Source organism: Rhea pennata, chromosome 17 (assembly GCF_028389875.1).
Source record: "Rhea pennata isolate bPtePen1 chromosome 17, bPtePen1.pri, whole genome shotgun sequence".
NCBI lineage: Eukaryota > Metazoa > Chordata > Aves > Rheiformes > Rheidae > Rhea > Rhea pennata.
The window spans coordinates 11,521,929-11,539,709 of NC_084679.1; the positions used below are offsets into that span (position 1 = coordinate 11,521,929).

The following is a 17,781-nucleotide window of genomic DNA, read 5'->3' on the forward strand; positions in this document are numbered from 1 at the left end:
AAATACTAATCGAATGAAAAGTTGTAAATTTATATCAGGATAATGGTCAAACATCAATAAATGGTTGAATCTCATTTTACAGTAGACTACTGAACTTGAGATTGCTTTAGTAAGTATTTTTCAGTAAAAGGACAAGGAGAACGGTTGCTAGCTTTACTACTCGTTTGGGTATAATCAAGAGAAGAAGTGATCAGTTTAGATGTATTTCATACAGATACACCAGAGTATTTGTGGATAAGCAGGATAGACATATCATGATCTACAGATTTCAGCATATGTACAAATGAAAAAAAGAACAATGGAGTTTCCAAACATTTTTGTTTACTTTTGGAGTCTCTCTCTTAAGCTTACAAGAGCCTCCAGAGGACTCAAAAAAAATAAAGTAATCTGCTGGAGATCTCCACATGAAAGCAGCTGAACACCTTCTTATTTAGGGAAGAAATAGCTTCCTATATTGCCACAACTGCAATACAGTAGTTCTCACACCCTTATTCACCCTTCAGAGCTTGCCCTCCACCCCTGCAATACAGACAAGGAAAAAACACAAACAACAAACTTACTATATGCACCGTGTATGTACCTATGTAGTATGCACATAGGTTTTAAGTCCTTAAGATGGATACAATTTCCACATAGAAGATTTAATTCCATTCAATTTGCCCTTGAGAATGTCTGTAATGAGGTATCTTGCAAATTCAAAAGATAGACAGCAACCATTTAGACTACAGTTAACTTATCTAAGAATCACTGGTGCTGTTCTCCACAATCCAGCTCTTACATCAGAGCTTGGTAAGAAACTTCCACGTTTCAAGTCACTGACCAAGTCAATGCAAAATGCTCAACCGTTGCACTGCCATTGTGAACAAACACAATGAAGGAGTAAAGGCTCTGATAAGGATCAAGAAAAGTGTTATTTTTAGAAATGCCCAACTTTGCTGCATTATTAGATGCTAACTACTGTGGCTTTGTTAGAATTTAGGTTACACAAACGTTACTTAAACATCCTTTCTGATATTGGCAACATTAGCAGAATTTCTGCAGTTATTCACAAGGGCTTGGAATACTCCCAATTCCAGTTGTCTTCCTTTCCCAGTAAATACTGTCATACTGAAAACTCCTATTTCCTTTAAGCTGAAATTTGTGTAAGAAAGCTTAATAAATAACTTTAAAATGTCTTTCAATTATTTGCAACAAGGACAAATTGGAAGTTTACTCTCTTATTACTCTGGAAAAGAGAATGATTTATACAGTTCTGTAATTTGCACCTCAAGAATTCCAATGAAACTAAGAATTGGAAGTAGGTCAGAGACAGGATACAATTCATCTGTCCTCCTGAAGACAGGATCATTAACTGTTTCTCAAATTATTCTCAGGCAAATATATTGCCTTTATCAATTTTCTTACGATACTGAGAGATGAGTTTTAGTGAATTTTCCTGTTGAAGAATTTATCTGCCATAGGTTATAAGCTGCTGCGAAAAAAGCAACAGCATGGAGTGCAAGTCTGTATCTCAGTCACCATTTTTAGTGCAAAAAACAGCGGGCTTACATTAGATTGACAGAGGTTAAGCATAGCAGCTGGGGGATTGGAGTATCTTATCCTTTTCACTGAAGTCTGATAGAAGCGCAATAGCCTCTAGATGAGCTCATCTGCCACTATTTTTAAGCATAAAGCATCAAAGCCTTTCAGTGGTACAAAATAGAATAATTTGATTTTTATAAATGGGGCATAATTTGTTCAATATGCATTTAAAACTTACCAGAGTAGATTTGATGCCAACACTTTCAGCTGCCTGAAAAGCCAAAGTGAAATTTCTTCTCTGCATGAGATGTAAAAACATGTTAGAATCAAAGAAAATATTACTTCAAACAAAAAAGAGGTGTTAAGAATCTTTAAAGTTGCTACTTTCACTTCAAATCGAGTGTGTAATTTAGCCATACTCATTTAGATGAGCAACATGAATCAGTGTCCCAACAATGTCTAAAAGCTTATGGAAAACGTTTATTAACTCTTCAATCAGGAGATAATATTGGGGTGGGGGTGGGGAAATCAGTATTAATGAAGAACACTGATTTTTTTTAAATTGCTACAACATAAATAATTTATTCTTAAAACCAGTCTGAAGTAATAAATAAATAAAAAGCTTCCTGTATATGTTCATTAAATACTTATATTTTTTAGAAGTGACCATTAATAAAGCATCTCCAGAGAACATACTAGTAGGTATTAATTACAGTACACTGGAACACAGAGATTATTCTTCAGTCTTGATAGCTTCTAATTTATTTTTACACATATCACTTGGTAAAATGCTCACTGAATAATGAGAAAACATAATCAAAGAACATCTTTGTAATATTGAAAGAGATGAACAAAATGTCACAAGATACATTTGATGGATTCCAAGTCTTCTAATTTAAATACTACTTCGTCTAAAGCTTTAACTAAAAACCCTTCCCAACTCTTTGTGTTACAGAAAACTCCTCAGGCTTAAGTTTATGTCTTCCTGATCATTTTTTCTTATATCTGTTCCAAGGTTCTGGTTAGCCTAGTGATCTTACAGTAAAAAGTTATAATAAGAATAGCACCAAGGTACTTTGCTAGGAGTTGTAATTGTACTGCTATAAAATTTAAATCAAAGCCCCCAACTTAAATACATAAATTTGGTCATTCTTCTTTACCAATCTATATTATATAGTGTGGGGATTTTTAATACTGTACCTTGTCCTGGCTGTTTAGTTCTTGATATGGAATATGGGCTGGGAGGTAAGTATGGAGCACTGCACAGAAAGCCAAGCCATCGTTCCAGCTACTGCTGAAGTTTGTTATGTCGATATTCTTGAAGGAAAAAAAAAGTTATTATAGTTTACTGATCTGTCAGTGCTTGTTTTTCCTTTGCTGAAGAAATCAGAAAAAGCAAACAGTCTAACACTAAAACTCTGCAGTAAGAAACCAAAATCCATTACTACTGAGATGAAAAAAACAGGCCAAGCCAGTCAATCTTGTGTGTTTATCATGCAGGTAGCTACTATTAAGCCCAAAAGACGTACAGAGCACATAGATTTATAAAAGCACGCGTGCGGGGGTATGTAAAAGATGTACGAAGCTGTACTAGGGAGGATGTTAAAAGTACCAACTTGGCACAACTGTATACACAAAGATATAAAAGCGTACACAGCCTGCCGAGCTGTGCTCCTTCTGGAGCCCCTGCGATAGCCTAAGTGCTAATACCTTTGCTAGCGTAAGCTTTTACTTTTCTGCTTCTACTGCATTAATATCCACGCAAAATTTCCAACTGATGTGGACAAGCGTATTCTCCTCTGCACAGCCCATTTCTGTACAGAAACTTAAGCAAACAAGATCACAAACAAAACCCAAGTTTCAGTCGCAGGTAAAGACGTTCCAACGGACTCAACACCGACAGCGGCAGGGAATCAAGACTGCAGGATGCAAGCGGAGCATGAAAGCCACTCTTGGTCGTTCAGTTCCAGCCGGATACTCGGTGGCAGCGGTAAACGCATTTCCTTACTCCCCAAGGCTGCATATGAAGTTACAGTACAAAGTCAGCCTTGTCCAAGAGCTATGAACGAGACTCCTTGGTAACCTGTTTAATTACTGCACGCTTGGCTGTTGGCTGTCAAACAACGCTAGAGAGGCTAATAACGCGTCCAAGCGGTGAGCAGTCAGCCTAAACTTTAATTAAGCACCGACCAGGAACAGCTTATCCTTCGAGACCTCTACGGAGAAATAGAAACATGCTTTATACATAACCTTCTCCACTAGGCTTAAGTAGAAACTAATAGTCACCTCTACTCGGCTCGTTCGGTTTTCACGCAACAAGAACTGTGGCCTCTGGTCAGGCAGTCCCACAACCCAGGCTTCCCCCTGATAACACCCGTCTTTGACAAAATACCAAACCCGGTCATTGCTCCGGCACAAAAACCCGCACGGAAGCCACGGGCCAAGCAGGCCGAGAACGAAGGCAGTTATTTCTTGTCACGCCAACGACTTGGATTACAAATGGAAAACAACTGCAAACCCTTCCAACCAGAGGAAAAGAACAAAACTGAGCACGGTCTCGAGAAGAATGCGAGGGAAATCTCCATTTCCTGCTCGGCTTTAGCGCTTTTTAGACAAAGTCCACAGAAGCGCAGGTTCGAGCTGCGGCGACGTAAGCGTACGTGCTCAGCCTCACAGCGACCGCCCCGGGCAGCGCTCGGCACCTTGCCTGCGGGCCGGGGCCGGCGGCGAGCGGAAGCGTCCTCGCTGGAGACCCCCGGGCTGTGGGAACGTGGTCCTCGCACACTCGCACAGCTTCCTCAGGCCACAGGGGTGGGAAAGAAAAAAAGGAAGAAAAAAAAAAAAAGGAAGAGAGAAAAAAAAAAAGCAGCTCTCCCTCATTTCTCGTCAAAAAGGCAGGAAATTGGATTTAAACTAACGCTTGGTTAAAACTTTTTCAATGTTACTTAAATTAGACAAACAAATACAACACACAGTATCAGACTTTAGGGGAAAAAGCAGGGGGAGGGGAAAGCTGAGATTGTTAAAACCAATAAATTCCTGTTACTTGTATCTCATTTACCAAGCTGCTTTTTAAAAAGTTCTTTTTCCTTTCCCGGTAATGGGCAATGCCCTGGACTCTGCTTCCTGATCACATCTGTACCAGTAAGATGGATAAACACAGGGAGAGGGGCTCTTCCCTGTTACAGTCTGTGGCAGCTTAGCTATAAAAATCAAATACAAATGATTAGATTTCCTTTGCCATACAATCTACTGAGGGAGAAAATCTCTGTCCTGGTTTTCACCTTTTGGCTGAAATGTTCTCCCTACTTCCAAGAGAGCCAAGTGGTAGAGCTGGGATGCAGAACACACTGTATTTACTACAGACCTGGAGTCACTGTACAAATAAAATAAAGTTTTGTAAGCTCCGTAAGGCAAGGTACCATAAGTTCTTTTTTTTTTTTCTTTTTTTTTTTTTAATACTGATGATCATTAAACAAAGAAAATATAGAGTAAATGAGTAAATATTTGCATGACAGATACTAGTCATAGCTCATCAACTGATGTTGTACCCACCTTAGGCGCTACAGCAAGAAAATGTGATGAAGACTGAAGGAAAATAAGGTTTTGTGGTGGGCTACAGGGAAAAACTTGTCCAGGCTGCTCCACGTATTTCAAAGGAAGCACAGGAGTATTTATTTGAAAATTTAAGAACTTTGAGCTTGAACACCAGCAACACAAACACAGACGATATCTCAGTACTGAATGAGGGCAATTAAATAGTAATGATAGGCTGTACACAGCCTTTTAAGTGAGAACAGCAAGCAGCTTATATTGGAAATGAAGGTACACAAAGAAAGAAGAAGCAGAAGAATACACAATACAGTTAAATCAAACTAAAGAAGTGATCTCTACAGCGGTATTCAGCATAGGTATCAACAGGCAAGAACACATTCATCAAAATTAGAAAACACAACACTACAACGATGGGTATGAGAGTGCGAGAACCCACACCTGAGGCTTAACCTCAAGGATGAAGGACGTCACCTCCAAATTCCAGCGACAGTTTTTGTAGCTGTATACGAATATTCCCTCACCCCACCATGCGAATGGAAGGAAAACAGATATGACAAAGACCCTCTGAAAATTAAAATTGAAACTAAAACAAGAGAAAAATAATCTTCCCTTAAATATTATAGCTTTGTAAATGCAAAACATCACTTTAAACATTAGCAGAATATTGGCTTTTGACTATAAAATAAGCGTTAGTAAAAGGACTATTTAAAACATGCTTAAAACACATTTTAGTTTGGTTCTCAAAAAAACCTTGGAATACTTCTTTCCCCTAAACCTTTCTGTAGGGTCTAGCTTTTAGTACTAAGACAACAAGCAGAAAACAAACCCATCATCCAAGAATCTTAATGCACCCAGAGAAGGCAAATTAAATACAACGGAAGGAAACAATTAAAAGGGACTAGTTTCTGTTTCCAATTGCTCTCTAAGCATTATGAATGATGATTACCTCTCAGACTAAAAAAAGTATAATATTGCTCAGACACTAAAAAACAAGCCTAAAAGCTGGACAGTTTGTCATTTAAATTGAAAATTTAATTTTTTATGCAGGGCTTAGAGCACATAACTGGCACATTTAAATACAGCACTATTTTATTTCCCAAATGCTTTTAACTACTTGTGGCTTTTGAAAAATCTCGGTCAGTATAATGAAATCAATCTTGCATTAAGCTCTTATTTCTCAAAGAACTGACGGTAAACAGGACATCAGCCTAAAATCTCTGACATAATTTCTTCTTTGTTACTGTTCCTATTAAGTAATTGGCTCTATTAAGATAATTTTTCTCCTGGAATCTAATCCAGAATTTTTCTACAAGCCATTTCAGACCACAAATTACCTAAGCATTTGAAGGTCATAGGCCATACTTTCAGATAAATTGTCAATCGCCTTTCTAGACATAGGTAAACTAGAAGGGAATTTATCATTTCTTGCCTATTCACATTCAATACTGACGATAGGAATGATATCACCTCTAGCGTTTGGGAGAGATTTTCACAAAAAAAAAAAAAAAAAAAAAAAAGAGAGAAGAAAAAAACAGTTCTAACAAAAGAAGTTAAGAGATAGGTTGTTGTTATAAAAAGCTCTGTGAAAAATGCTTACCAAGTGGGAATGAAAAAGCAGAGTTACGAATTTTAAGTCTTTTCTACAGATAGGACATGAGAGAATAACATTTTTTATACGAAACAGACCAAATTCAATAGTTCCTGACATTTAAGAGGTGGGGGGACAATGTAGGGGAACACACTGGAGAATCCACACCCAGTTAAATTTCAAGCATGACTCAAGTTCCTGTTAAACTGCGAAAGAGTTGAGTAGCAGCAGTCACGTTAAAATGAGCACTGCCTTGTGCCCACACACACACAAAAAAGGAGCAACAAAATTCTTCCTGAAAAAAGGGTTGAAATGCTATAGGCATAAAATGATCCATTAGCTTAGGGTGAAACTCTACAGTGGATAAATTGCAAATGATCTGGATTTGAACACGAGTCAGCTACACATCCTCGCAGCGGCAAAAGCAAGACATATCCTGCAAGCTATTTACTACAGCAGTAAAGTGAGCAGATCAAGGGATGGGATTGCCACTCTGCTGGGCTCTTGTTAGGCCACACCTAAAATGCTGTATGCAGCTCTGTCCCTCTCCAGTTCAAGATAGCTACTGAAAAACTAAGACAGTCCAGCAGAGAGTTACCAAGATGATTAGAGGATTGGAGAACTTGACAAATGAAAGTTTAAAGAACTGGGTTTGTCTACTCTAAAGATGGCTCTGGAGAGATCTAATCAGAGTCTTCCAATATTTAAAAGGCAATTATGGAGAAGACTCTTCACAAGAATGCACTGCTTTCAACATGAGGTTGGACTAGATGGTCTTCAGAGGTCCCTTCCAACCTAGACTTTTCTACAACTCTACAGTTCTAAAATATTTTTAGCAGTGTAATGCTAATTCTGAAGCAGCTTCCCATTGCTTCTTGCATTCTAGATTAATACAGGATCCTCTATAATCAGTAAAAATACTGCTTTTTTAAAAAAAAAAATACAAGAGACTGATCTTAACTATTAGAGTCAGTGATTCTTTTCCAGAAAAATTCACAGCTAAAAAACTATATAAACCATGGTTTGTAACTTGCAGTTACAAACTAAGAACAAAATTAGCTTAACTATTCTACCAGTGGACATATTCACAGCTGTCTTCAATCTCCCTGAGTTATGTATGTTAGAGTTTGAGCAGAGGAACATACCACATAGCACACCAGGGGCTATTTCTCTAGCCCCTGCTCTGCACAAGCAGGAAAGGTTCCCACATCCTAACTGAACTTGGCTCACAAATGACTTAGGACATGGAGAAAATAAAACAAAAACATGTGTCTATGTCTCTGTTTTATTAGTTAATGATAAATGGGCTGAGAAAGCAAAAGCATTAGTAAGATCCTGTACTATACAGCATTCAACTGTTAAAAAAGACTTGAGGTTTAAGTTTTGAGACTTCAGAAAAAATATTGTTAGAGAGATTTTTAAAGCTTCTAAAGACATTAAAAAAAAATAAAGAGCCTTTAAAAATTAGAAAGGTAAACTGAAAAATAGCTCTTCACTTTTGGTTTTGGAGAGATTTTTTGCGGTATGTTTACCCTACAGTCTTTCTACTGTATTACAGCCAGCATCAGCAATCCTCCTCTAGGTAAAGGGGAACAATATCACTTGAGACTGACAAGTGATATAACCTAGTCCTGCTATCTTAAAGAGGAAAAAGATAGAAGGAACAAAAAAGGGAATGCTGATTCTGTTCCTGGTAACATCTTCCAATTACAAAACTTGCTACTGGGGACAGACAGACATCAGTCATGTCTTAAATCACTGAGATCTAGCAAAACTGCACTATTGCACATCTCGACTTACAGGCTCAGAGCAGTGCTTCAAGTGCTGCAGCCTTGCTCAGCTAAATGTTCCAGGTACGGTATGAGACAAGACTTGATGGAGTCTGTGATGGTATCATCCAAGTTCTGCCTTCTCTTTTATTTTGATCTAAGTCTCTCTCAGACAGGGTTGACTCTTCCACTGGGGAAACTGGGGTCTTTTCTCATCCACATTTTACCACAGGTCACTTCAGGAAAGTCTTTCTAACTTATGCCTGATGAACTAAAGCATGTGCTAATACTAGAATTTTCCTTTGAGCTGTATTTATATTGGGAGATCATCATGCCTTACGGTGTAAGGCTCAGTCCATGCGTAAAGTCAGGGTTAGGCATATATTGGGGACAGCTGGGTCCATCCCCACTGGATGGCTTCTTGTAAAGTACACAGATCAACTCATATTGGAGGAAAGGCAGCAATGCCCTAACTCAGCGGTCTGACCAGTCAATTATTCTTCTCTGTGCTTCATTGGTACCTTCCGCAGATGGTACAACACAGCACACTATCCATCTTCTGGAAACCAAATCCTCAGGACTTTTCCTCCTCCTTTTACACGGTGTTATTCAAAATGTTACTTGCTTCTAATACTAGCACTAGATTCAGCTTGTTACCTAGCCTATTTGAGACCCAAGACAGCAAAAGCCTAATACTGAATCTTGAGGAAAGGATTAGGACATGCAAATTACTGACAACTCCCTGAATCTGTATGCTGAACGTAGCACCATGTTCTGACAAGCGTGACACTCTTGCAAGCAATGTAAACTGCTATTCACTCCCCACTGAATCAGGATGCACCAGTTCCCAAAGCCTGGATGAAAGTTAACTCTGTGAGATTTCTGGCAGTAGGTGAGAAAGTAAAAGCATTTCTAGAATAGATTAAACAGCAATCCCAGCTACTGCCTCCTCATTCCCAGCTGCTGAGAAGGCAATAAATAGCAAATATAAACTACCTAAGTCCTAAATATCAACTCTTCATGTTTTATTCCATACTAAAGTAATATTATTTTTCAGTTTTAACCAAAATAAAAACACACATAAAAGGAGCAGCTATTCTCAAAAAAAAAACTTCAGACATTAAGATTGGAAGCCCTTACAGAGATACAGAGTTTCACAATTGTGACAAAATTTATAAGAGATTAAGTCTAACAAGTTGACATTACTCTTGTATCAGAATCCAATCCAAACAGAAAAAGGAAGTATGTCCTTCCTTAACTCAACGATTTTTGGCTACAGCACCACAGCTTGAAACAAGGAGAAGTGTTTTGGCAGCCTGACTGCTTTGATGAATCAGCCAGACAGCACCAGGGAAAGCATGCACACCCTGCAATCTCTGTTTGAGCACAGGCTGAAGCAAGCACACAGTCTTGCCTTCCTCTTCTGTGCTTCTTCAAAGTCTGTATAATACATAGAGTAAAATATAACAGTAGAATATCTTGTACTTTTAGCTTTGTTATTCTACACTTACGATTTGATTATAAATGAAAGCATTTCTTGACTTAAAGGTGCATTCAGTCTAACATTAGATACACATATATTCATACTCAACGAGGCTGCAATCTATGTAATTATACAAAAGTATACAGAATAAAACTTGTATTTATATCATATATTTGAACAACAAAATAAGTGTTCTGACATTTAAGAACTTAGCTTCTTAGGAACGCCAACTTAATTAAGGCCAGAAAGGGAGGCAGTTTTCTAAAAGCTCAGTGAGAACAACTAGTATTGTAAATGAAGGACACCAGAACCACACAGCACCTCTACCTGAAGATCATCTGCATGGCTGTCCTCATTTGCACGTTAATCCGAATGAAAGTATAAATATTTAAACTAAAATTAGTCTGCCCAATCTCACAGGCTTGGGTAGCATTCTAAGCCTTTATTTTCTTGAATGAAATGGGGGATAAATTAAAAGTAAAGAAAAAAAGAAAGAGGGAAGGGCACTTAAGGAAAGGTAAAATTATTGTCTTTTGATTGATGCATATAAAATAGTTGATGTTTTGACATACTGAGTTTATCTGTTAGATTTGTTTTTTTCTTCTTTAAGGCAGAGAGAGGGAATATATTTTAATTAAAGTCAATTTCAATTCTCAAAAATATCCTTTCTCCACCCTGCCATACCAGACACTTCTCCAGGTTTATGGAGACGGTGCTCTTTCCAAGGCAAATATAGAGCTCCTTCTAAAAAAGAAATTTCCATTTCAAAAACAAAGAACAGTTGCAGCCGCATATACATATTAGCAATTTTATATTACCCACTGCAGTAACAGTAATAAAAATCCAGTATCAATTTAAATCACTATTTCTAACATGGTTCATGCAAAGTAACTCTGTCTTCATAGCAATTCTGTGTTAAAAGTCAAATTCTTACTAGACAGTTTCATTTTACAGGAGAGCACAGTCACCATGTTAATCTGAACATGCTGACCAAACATAACTCACAGACTTCTTTATAGTTTGAGCCCATAACAAATTTTATAGTTTCCTGATCAAACATTCATTTCAAAAGTTTTAATTAGGGCTCAGAGCAGCTGTACCCATATCACATAATCAATTCAAAGGTAATTATCCTATTGTCAAGAGAGTACCGTACTGTCACCAAATTCTGTGTTCGGTGGAATATTTAAACAAGCACTGGAGTATTTATACAAAAACTAAAGGTTAATAAAACACTAAATCCTCTTTTTGTTTGTTTCGGCTATGTAGTTAATAAGTTCTGATTTGATTTTATGAAAAGATACAGCTTTGATCTGTACAGGAGATAAAACTTAGGCAGTCGTTCCAGAAAAGGCAGTATTCTGCTAATTAGAAAGGCTAACTCATAGACGTCTTTCAATGTATCTGCTATTAGGAATAAGGTGTGGAAAGTTTAAAGAAGAGTAAAAAAAATAGTCTATCCTTGCAGCTACCTTGTGACAATTGTTGTTTTGTGTTGTAGATTTCTGGAAGCGAACTATCTCTTAGAACACTGACAAATAATGGAAAATAAATTGAAATATTGCTGTAGATAAGAATGGGTAAAGGATATGCATATCCTGTTTATTGGTCCCCTTCTTAACATGAAACATGCATGCTCACATCCTTTTTTGGACTTTTATTAGTTGTCTACTCAAAATGAAAGTAGCTGTGTTCCAGCTAGGGTAAATGCTCTGTAACAGCTGGACGGGATTGCTTTATGCTTTGAAGATATCTGGAATTTATGACAGTTTTATGACACTGCACATATTTTAGAGGAGCCATGAGGATTCTCTTCTTTCTGGAAAATGCAGCACTTGGCTCTGAACGCTGCATCAGTATGTCAGATCCTGAGCAAAGCCAGCATATGATCGAATTTCAGGTGTTTCATGCCTGCTCATGTGAAAATTAATGGGAATTTGCTCCTAGTTTATCTAAGTACTTAAGAACAACTGTGCTTTTTCAAGGCTTAGGGATCTGTTCAATACTGAATACAATTAAACTCCCTGGCTTTTTGTTAATACGTAATACTTCCTAGACTGTAGAGTCTAGCTGAAAGTTGATAGAGAATCTGCCTGCTGTTAGTTCTGCAAACCACCATTTTCCAATGCTAGATTTAGAAATACATTTAAGTAGTTTCATGACTACAATATTTTGAGAAATCTGTTCACTGATTTCCTTTCACATTTGCTTGAATGCCCAATGAAGTAATTTGTTACAGTTTTTAAACAATGTCAGGTATTTTGTTTATCATAACACATTCACAAAAGGGAAAGACTTGAGGCTGTAATGACAGCTACACAGCAAACTTATTTCATTTTATACCTTGAAGGTCCTTCTACAGCTTTTATGTTTCTATCTTCATAAAACCACAGAAAAAAAAAGAAATTCTGCTGTGTGGAACTGTGTGTTTGTCACAGGCAAAAAGTGCAGTTTAGTATAAACTTCTGTCAGCATGTGTGTGTGAAGAGCTTTAAAAAAAAATCCTTCAACTACAATGGGTTGAAATTAGAGATCACCATGCTAAATTCATTAAATTATTCAGCATTTACAAAATTTCAAGTCTCTAGAATGAAGATGCTTAGTCAACAGCTTGGAAGTAATTTCCGGGGGGGGGGGGGGGGGGGGGGCAGAAGTTATTCTTTTTCCATTTCACTTGAGCAGACAAAAAGAACTTTTTAAAAATAAATATTTTATGTAAAAATATGCATAAAAACTATGAATATATACACGTATCTCCAGTCAGTGGAAGAAAACTAGACCACAGAAACAGATTTTTATTGGGAAGTGGTGAAGAAGTAAACATGTCTATATTGACAAAGCCATACTCAACAGATGCTGGCTTATAGGATTAAGTTTTACTTATATATTAGTAGTTTGTTTAGAATTTGTATTAGAAAAATTGATATAACATTATTATGAAAAAAATTAACAAATGAACATACTGAAACAAAAGCCTTCTAGGACCTCCTCCCCACTTTTTTTTTTTTTTTTTTTTTTTACCTCTTAAGATCATGGTATTATTCTTCCAGGATGTTAGAACCTGCCACAGATTTTATTTGCAAGTACTGTTCCCTTAACCTATGATGCTTATAAATAAATAAATAATAGCTAACAAAATTAAAATTGATGACTGCACAGAAAGTGCTCCTATTACTATTCAGGCAGGGAAGTTTAGGACTCATCTGTTTTGTCTGGCCCACGCAGCAGCTCAGAGGTGGAAGACAGCTGCAGTTAGCTCTGAAAAGCATGTGCTGGCTCTGGCTGATGACAAATAAAACAAAAGCAGGCAGTGGTACAGGAGAAAAGTAGAAGTTATCATGATGGGAGATGCTGGGGATAAAAGGGAGAAATACAAGGACACTAGGAGAAGCTGGAAGTAAGAAAAGGTAACCTAGTAATATTTTGGGGAGAGAAAAATGAAAGAGCACTGCAGTTCTTGGAACAGGTTTCAGAAGGAGGGAGAGTTCACTATTTGATGCTTGTTTACTGTATGTCACTTTTGATTACACATAGAATTAGTAAAAATAAATCTCAGTGAAGCTTCTATTTCCAAAGAGAGATGCTCATCAGGTATTGATAGATAGTGGTGTTGAAATCCCCAAAATCTGGACAAACACTGTGCATAATGAATACAATATTAGTTCTATTTATAACATTAGAAAACCATTAACATGGTGTTCAACCAGAACTAAGTTTCAGGTTATGTTGAAAGAAATTAAGTTCTGTACAGAGAAATGAAAAATGAGGATATCTAAAGCAAAAAAAACAAACAAACCAAAAAACAACCCTTTTTCCAGAAGCTGACTTCACATAACTTCCTACCATTAGCCTTGTCTTTGAAAAGGCAGGTGGCAGGCATGCATTGGTTCTAGAGATGATGTACGCTACGCTTGTGCTGTTACTGCAAAGCCAGAGAACCCTATCACAGTTACTGGAGAAGCAGCCACCTACTCTTCTATTAATGTTTATAAAAATCAAGAAGAGTAATTATAAGAAGCAACTAATATAAACAAAAGAATGACTTTGTCCCTCTACACAGCTATAGAATGAAAGATTTGGAATATTTTCTGTTATTTTTCCTAACCAGTTAAGGAAGCTGTCAAGTTCATCTTTCATTTCAAGATAACAGGGGGAAAATATTTTTGAACTCAGATTTAGAGAATTTATAAAGAAATATAACATCCTGCCTTTTTAAGAAGGTGGGGGAGGAGAAAGGCTCTCTCCACAAAGCAGCTTATTCTCAGAAATAGCACAATTTAGTACTAGACGTGCCACAGGAAGGGGGGGGGGAGGGCTTATACCACAAGTCTGTCCATTGTACTGAAAGACTGCTTTTCCTATGGATGGGTGATCATCCTGTTATGCGGCTCTGAACTTCCTCCTGCATTGTGAGTCTCAAGTCATGGAAAGAGTAAAGTTCTTAAGCTAAGGACTGTGCTGTGAATTCCAAACACTTTCAATACAAGTTAACCAAACAAGTACATCACGGTCAGACCATTAACATCCTGGTTTAGTTTGCCGAAGCCACTATTCTTTTGAAAATAATGCAATCAGGAGAATTCTGGACAGTTATCTTGTTAGTTCTTTCACCTTCTGGTAACATTTGGACTAAATGAAAAAAATCTGTAACTGCCTTAGAAAGCCAAGTACAAAATGCAAGACAATGCAAAACAGACTGTCCCCAAATAGAGACTAAATGGGATCACACTGAAAGATCCAAATAAAACTGGCCTAATTAGCTAAAAAAACTCTCACATTCAAGTAGTGTTACAACTGCATTTGAAAGACAAATACATACATTGCTAATCTTACATTATAGTTTCAAACGAGCAATCTCTAAAAATTGCTGTTTTAAAGTGTCTCAATGGAGGTCAGCTTCCCCTTAGGAAAAGAAAGGGGGAAAAAAAAAAGACATTTACAACATGCAGCAAAGTGACTAAGTAGCTATGAATGTTAGGTTAGGACTCGTAGCGTATGTTCCAAGAAGAGAGTACAGTACATACCAGTTCCATTGCAATCTATGCAGTGAACTGTGGAGCAGCCTGCTTTATGCCATTGGCAGATTCTAATGTGTTGCAGCTAAAAGTATGCTATGTTAAACAGCTCTGCAGTTACCTGATATCCTTCTGTTTTTTTCTGGCACCACTTCAGTAAGGCATTTCTCTTGGATCCTCCATATTCTCTTGCTAGGGCGGACAAGGGATCTTTCCTTTCTTCCCTAGGAACAAGGAGAGAAGAGTAACTTGCAGTTAGCAAAAAAAATTTGTGATAAAAATACTATTGCAAAGGCTTAAAAAAAATTATCACCTCAAAGAAAGAAAAAAGATGCAGCACTACTGACTGAAAAATAAAATACATCCAAATACCTGGAGAAGCTTCAGCAATTTAGGTTATTTTGGAGAATTTCTTTCATTAGTAAACCATCTTTTATTTCCCTTCAAATTAAACTTTCTTTCTAGGTCTTTTAATCCCAATGATATTTTTTCTAAGAGTTTAAATTCAACTCAGAACACGGTAAGTTCCAGCTTAAACCATTAAGCTAACTCAAGTGACTTTATTTAGTATTTAGAAAAAGAATAAACTGATGGTATCTCTCTTGCATCTCATGGCTGATTACAAGTGTCACCTTGAAACAGCAACAAGTTTGAATATTAGCTGCATGCACTTGCTACAGAACATTTGCCTGAGAGCTGGAGTTCTCAAAGAGGAGAGAGAAAACTAGTTTGATTTACTATTTGATATACTGGCAGTAATGATTTTTTTTGCAACAAGAATGTTCAGTTCCCAATAAAAGCAATTTAATCTCCTGTGTATCAAACTATTTTAAGTCATTTTTATGTATTTAAAAAATAAAACAAAACAAAACAAGAAACCTTATCAAATTTATATTCAATCATCCCAAAGAAGCTGGGATTTCTGTGGGTTGGTGGGGGGGAGGGATTTTAATTGCCTGAGAAAGGATCATTACTCTCTTCCCCGATCTTATGTGGGCTGGCCAGTTTGTCACTGTAGTCTTATATTATAAGCATCTCTTTACCAGGCTTCAGAAACAAACATTTAGATTAAAAACCTATATTAAATAGAGAGCTTATAACTTTTGTGGGGGCCTAGTTATACAATTCAGTGCATATTTCTGGAGATACTATAGTGAACAGTCTCTGAATAAAAGACTAGGTATTATACCTTCATGGAGCTTAATTACTGGATATCAAGTTACTTCTAATAGGTTCCCATTGGAAAATTAAAATAAGAGAGCTATCAAAGAATCTGTACTACAAAGATTTCCTCATCTGCCATTTATGAAATAATTCTATACAGATTCTAACAATATCCACAACTGTATTACTGTAAGTTAAATCTTTGGGATACTTCCAATCCGAAACACATTTTTTTATACAATCATTCCTAAATCTTTAACTCTTTGTTGTCTGCAATCCATTTAGTGACAGAAGGAGGGGGGGAAGAAGGGATGGTATTTCCGTGGATCATCTGCTACGGACTTAGGGGTATCAAATCTGTAGGTCTTGCTAAGGGGAAAAAAGAGCATCCATGGAAAGTGAAATTCCTTCATGTATATGTCCTATCAGTGCAATAACAGTAACTGTTCTGGACAGCAGCATCTGTTGTTCATCACAAACAAAAGCAATCACGTGCCAACATGCAGTGAAATATACTTAAGATTAGTGTCTTAGAACACATATTGCAGTTTGTTTTGCCAGTTTTCACTGTACTACAGATCAAAAGCTCCTTACACCTACATCTCAAAACTCCTTGGAAAGAAATATGTGGCAGTATTTGATAGATGTCAATAGGCAGCATTTGAACCACCCATAAAAAAATGCACAGCAGGACAATAAACAGTAAACAGTATCTTTTAGTTTGAAAGCCAGCAATGTGAATCCTCAAACTCAACTGCTAATTTCAGAGAATTTTAACACTACATGGAAGCTGCTAATTAGATATTTTTGATATGAAAGAAGTGATCAAAATAGGTTACTGCATCATAAAGTTTACAGGTACCACAAGGCCAGAATGGTCCCTCAAGAAATTCTGTACTTTGGTCCTCAAATCCGTAAAGACTTCAGCAACCCAAACCGCTGTATTAGCTTAAGGGTGACCTAAATGAATGAGAATAGGATTGCATATTCACTCTACAATGAAGATTATGCAATGCTATAAGAATTTCAAAACAAAGAGCAGAGACAACCTGCAAAGATTTGTGACAACATACAAGAACTCAAATTAAAATCTCCCCCTTCACGATAAACATACGGCTTAGCCATAAGAGAGCTGTACAGCCTGTTCTCAAATTCCAGTAAAAGCGCATGGTTTGTATCAAGTTCTCAGTTATGAAAACACTACCAAAGGAAACTAATTAAAGTAAGCTGTATAGAGAAAATGAGGAACGGTTTGACTTATATAAATCTTATAAGTAAGTATATTAGGTCAACTGCATTTCAAATCAAAGAGCCAAAGTTTCAGCTAGAACAGGGCACAAACCGCAAGTACTTCTTTTAGTGAAATTTAAAAATAACTGTTCATTTTACAGCAACTTTCAGGAAAAAGTAGCAAAAGAGAGAAACCCAATCATATAAAATAAAGTCCATCAGCGACATTGTGAGGACAACTCCAAAGCAGCCATTCATCACCTCAAATCACTGCTGCAGATTCTACTGCCCCACTGGCAACAATTTTTCTTCTTACAGTGCTTAGCATTTTGGTCAATGCTCTGGCAGCTCAATTATGATACCATAATTACAACTATTTACAACTAATTACAACTAAATTTGTGCGCTAATACACACAATATCCGCTGCTGCTTGTGAAGCACCTGCAGATCCACG

General features: G+C 37.0%; 1 protein-coding gene across 3 annotated transcripts in view; it reads right to left on the reverse strand.

Moving 5' to 3' along the window:
• The window catches only part of SPECC1L (sperm antigen with calponin homology and coiled-coil domains 1 like), a 71,628-nt gene that overhangs the window by 7,953 nt on the left and 45,894 nt on the right, over positions 1-17,781 (reverse strand). For all 3 annotated transcript variants that reach the window (XM_062589770.1, XM_062589768.1, XM_062589769.1), the window contains exons 13-15: positions 15,053-15,155; positions 2,722-2,838; positions 1,760-1,819 (exon numbers count right to left, since the gene is read on the reverse strand). In XM_062589770.1, the coding sequence (XP_062445754.1) occupies positions 1,760-1,819; positions 2,722-2,838; positions 15,053-15,155 (280 nt within the window). The remainder of the gene's footprint in view (positions 1-1,759; positions 1,820-2,721; positions 2,839-15,052; positions 15,156-17,781) is intronic.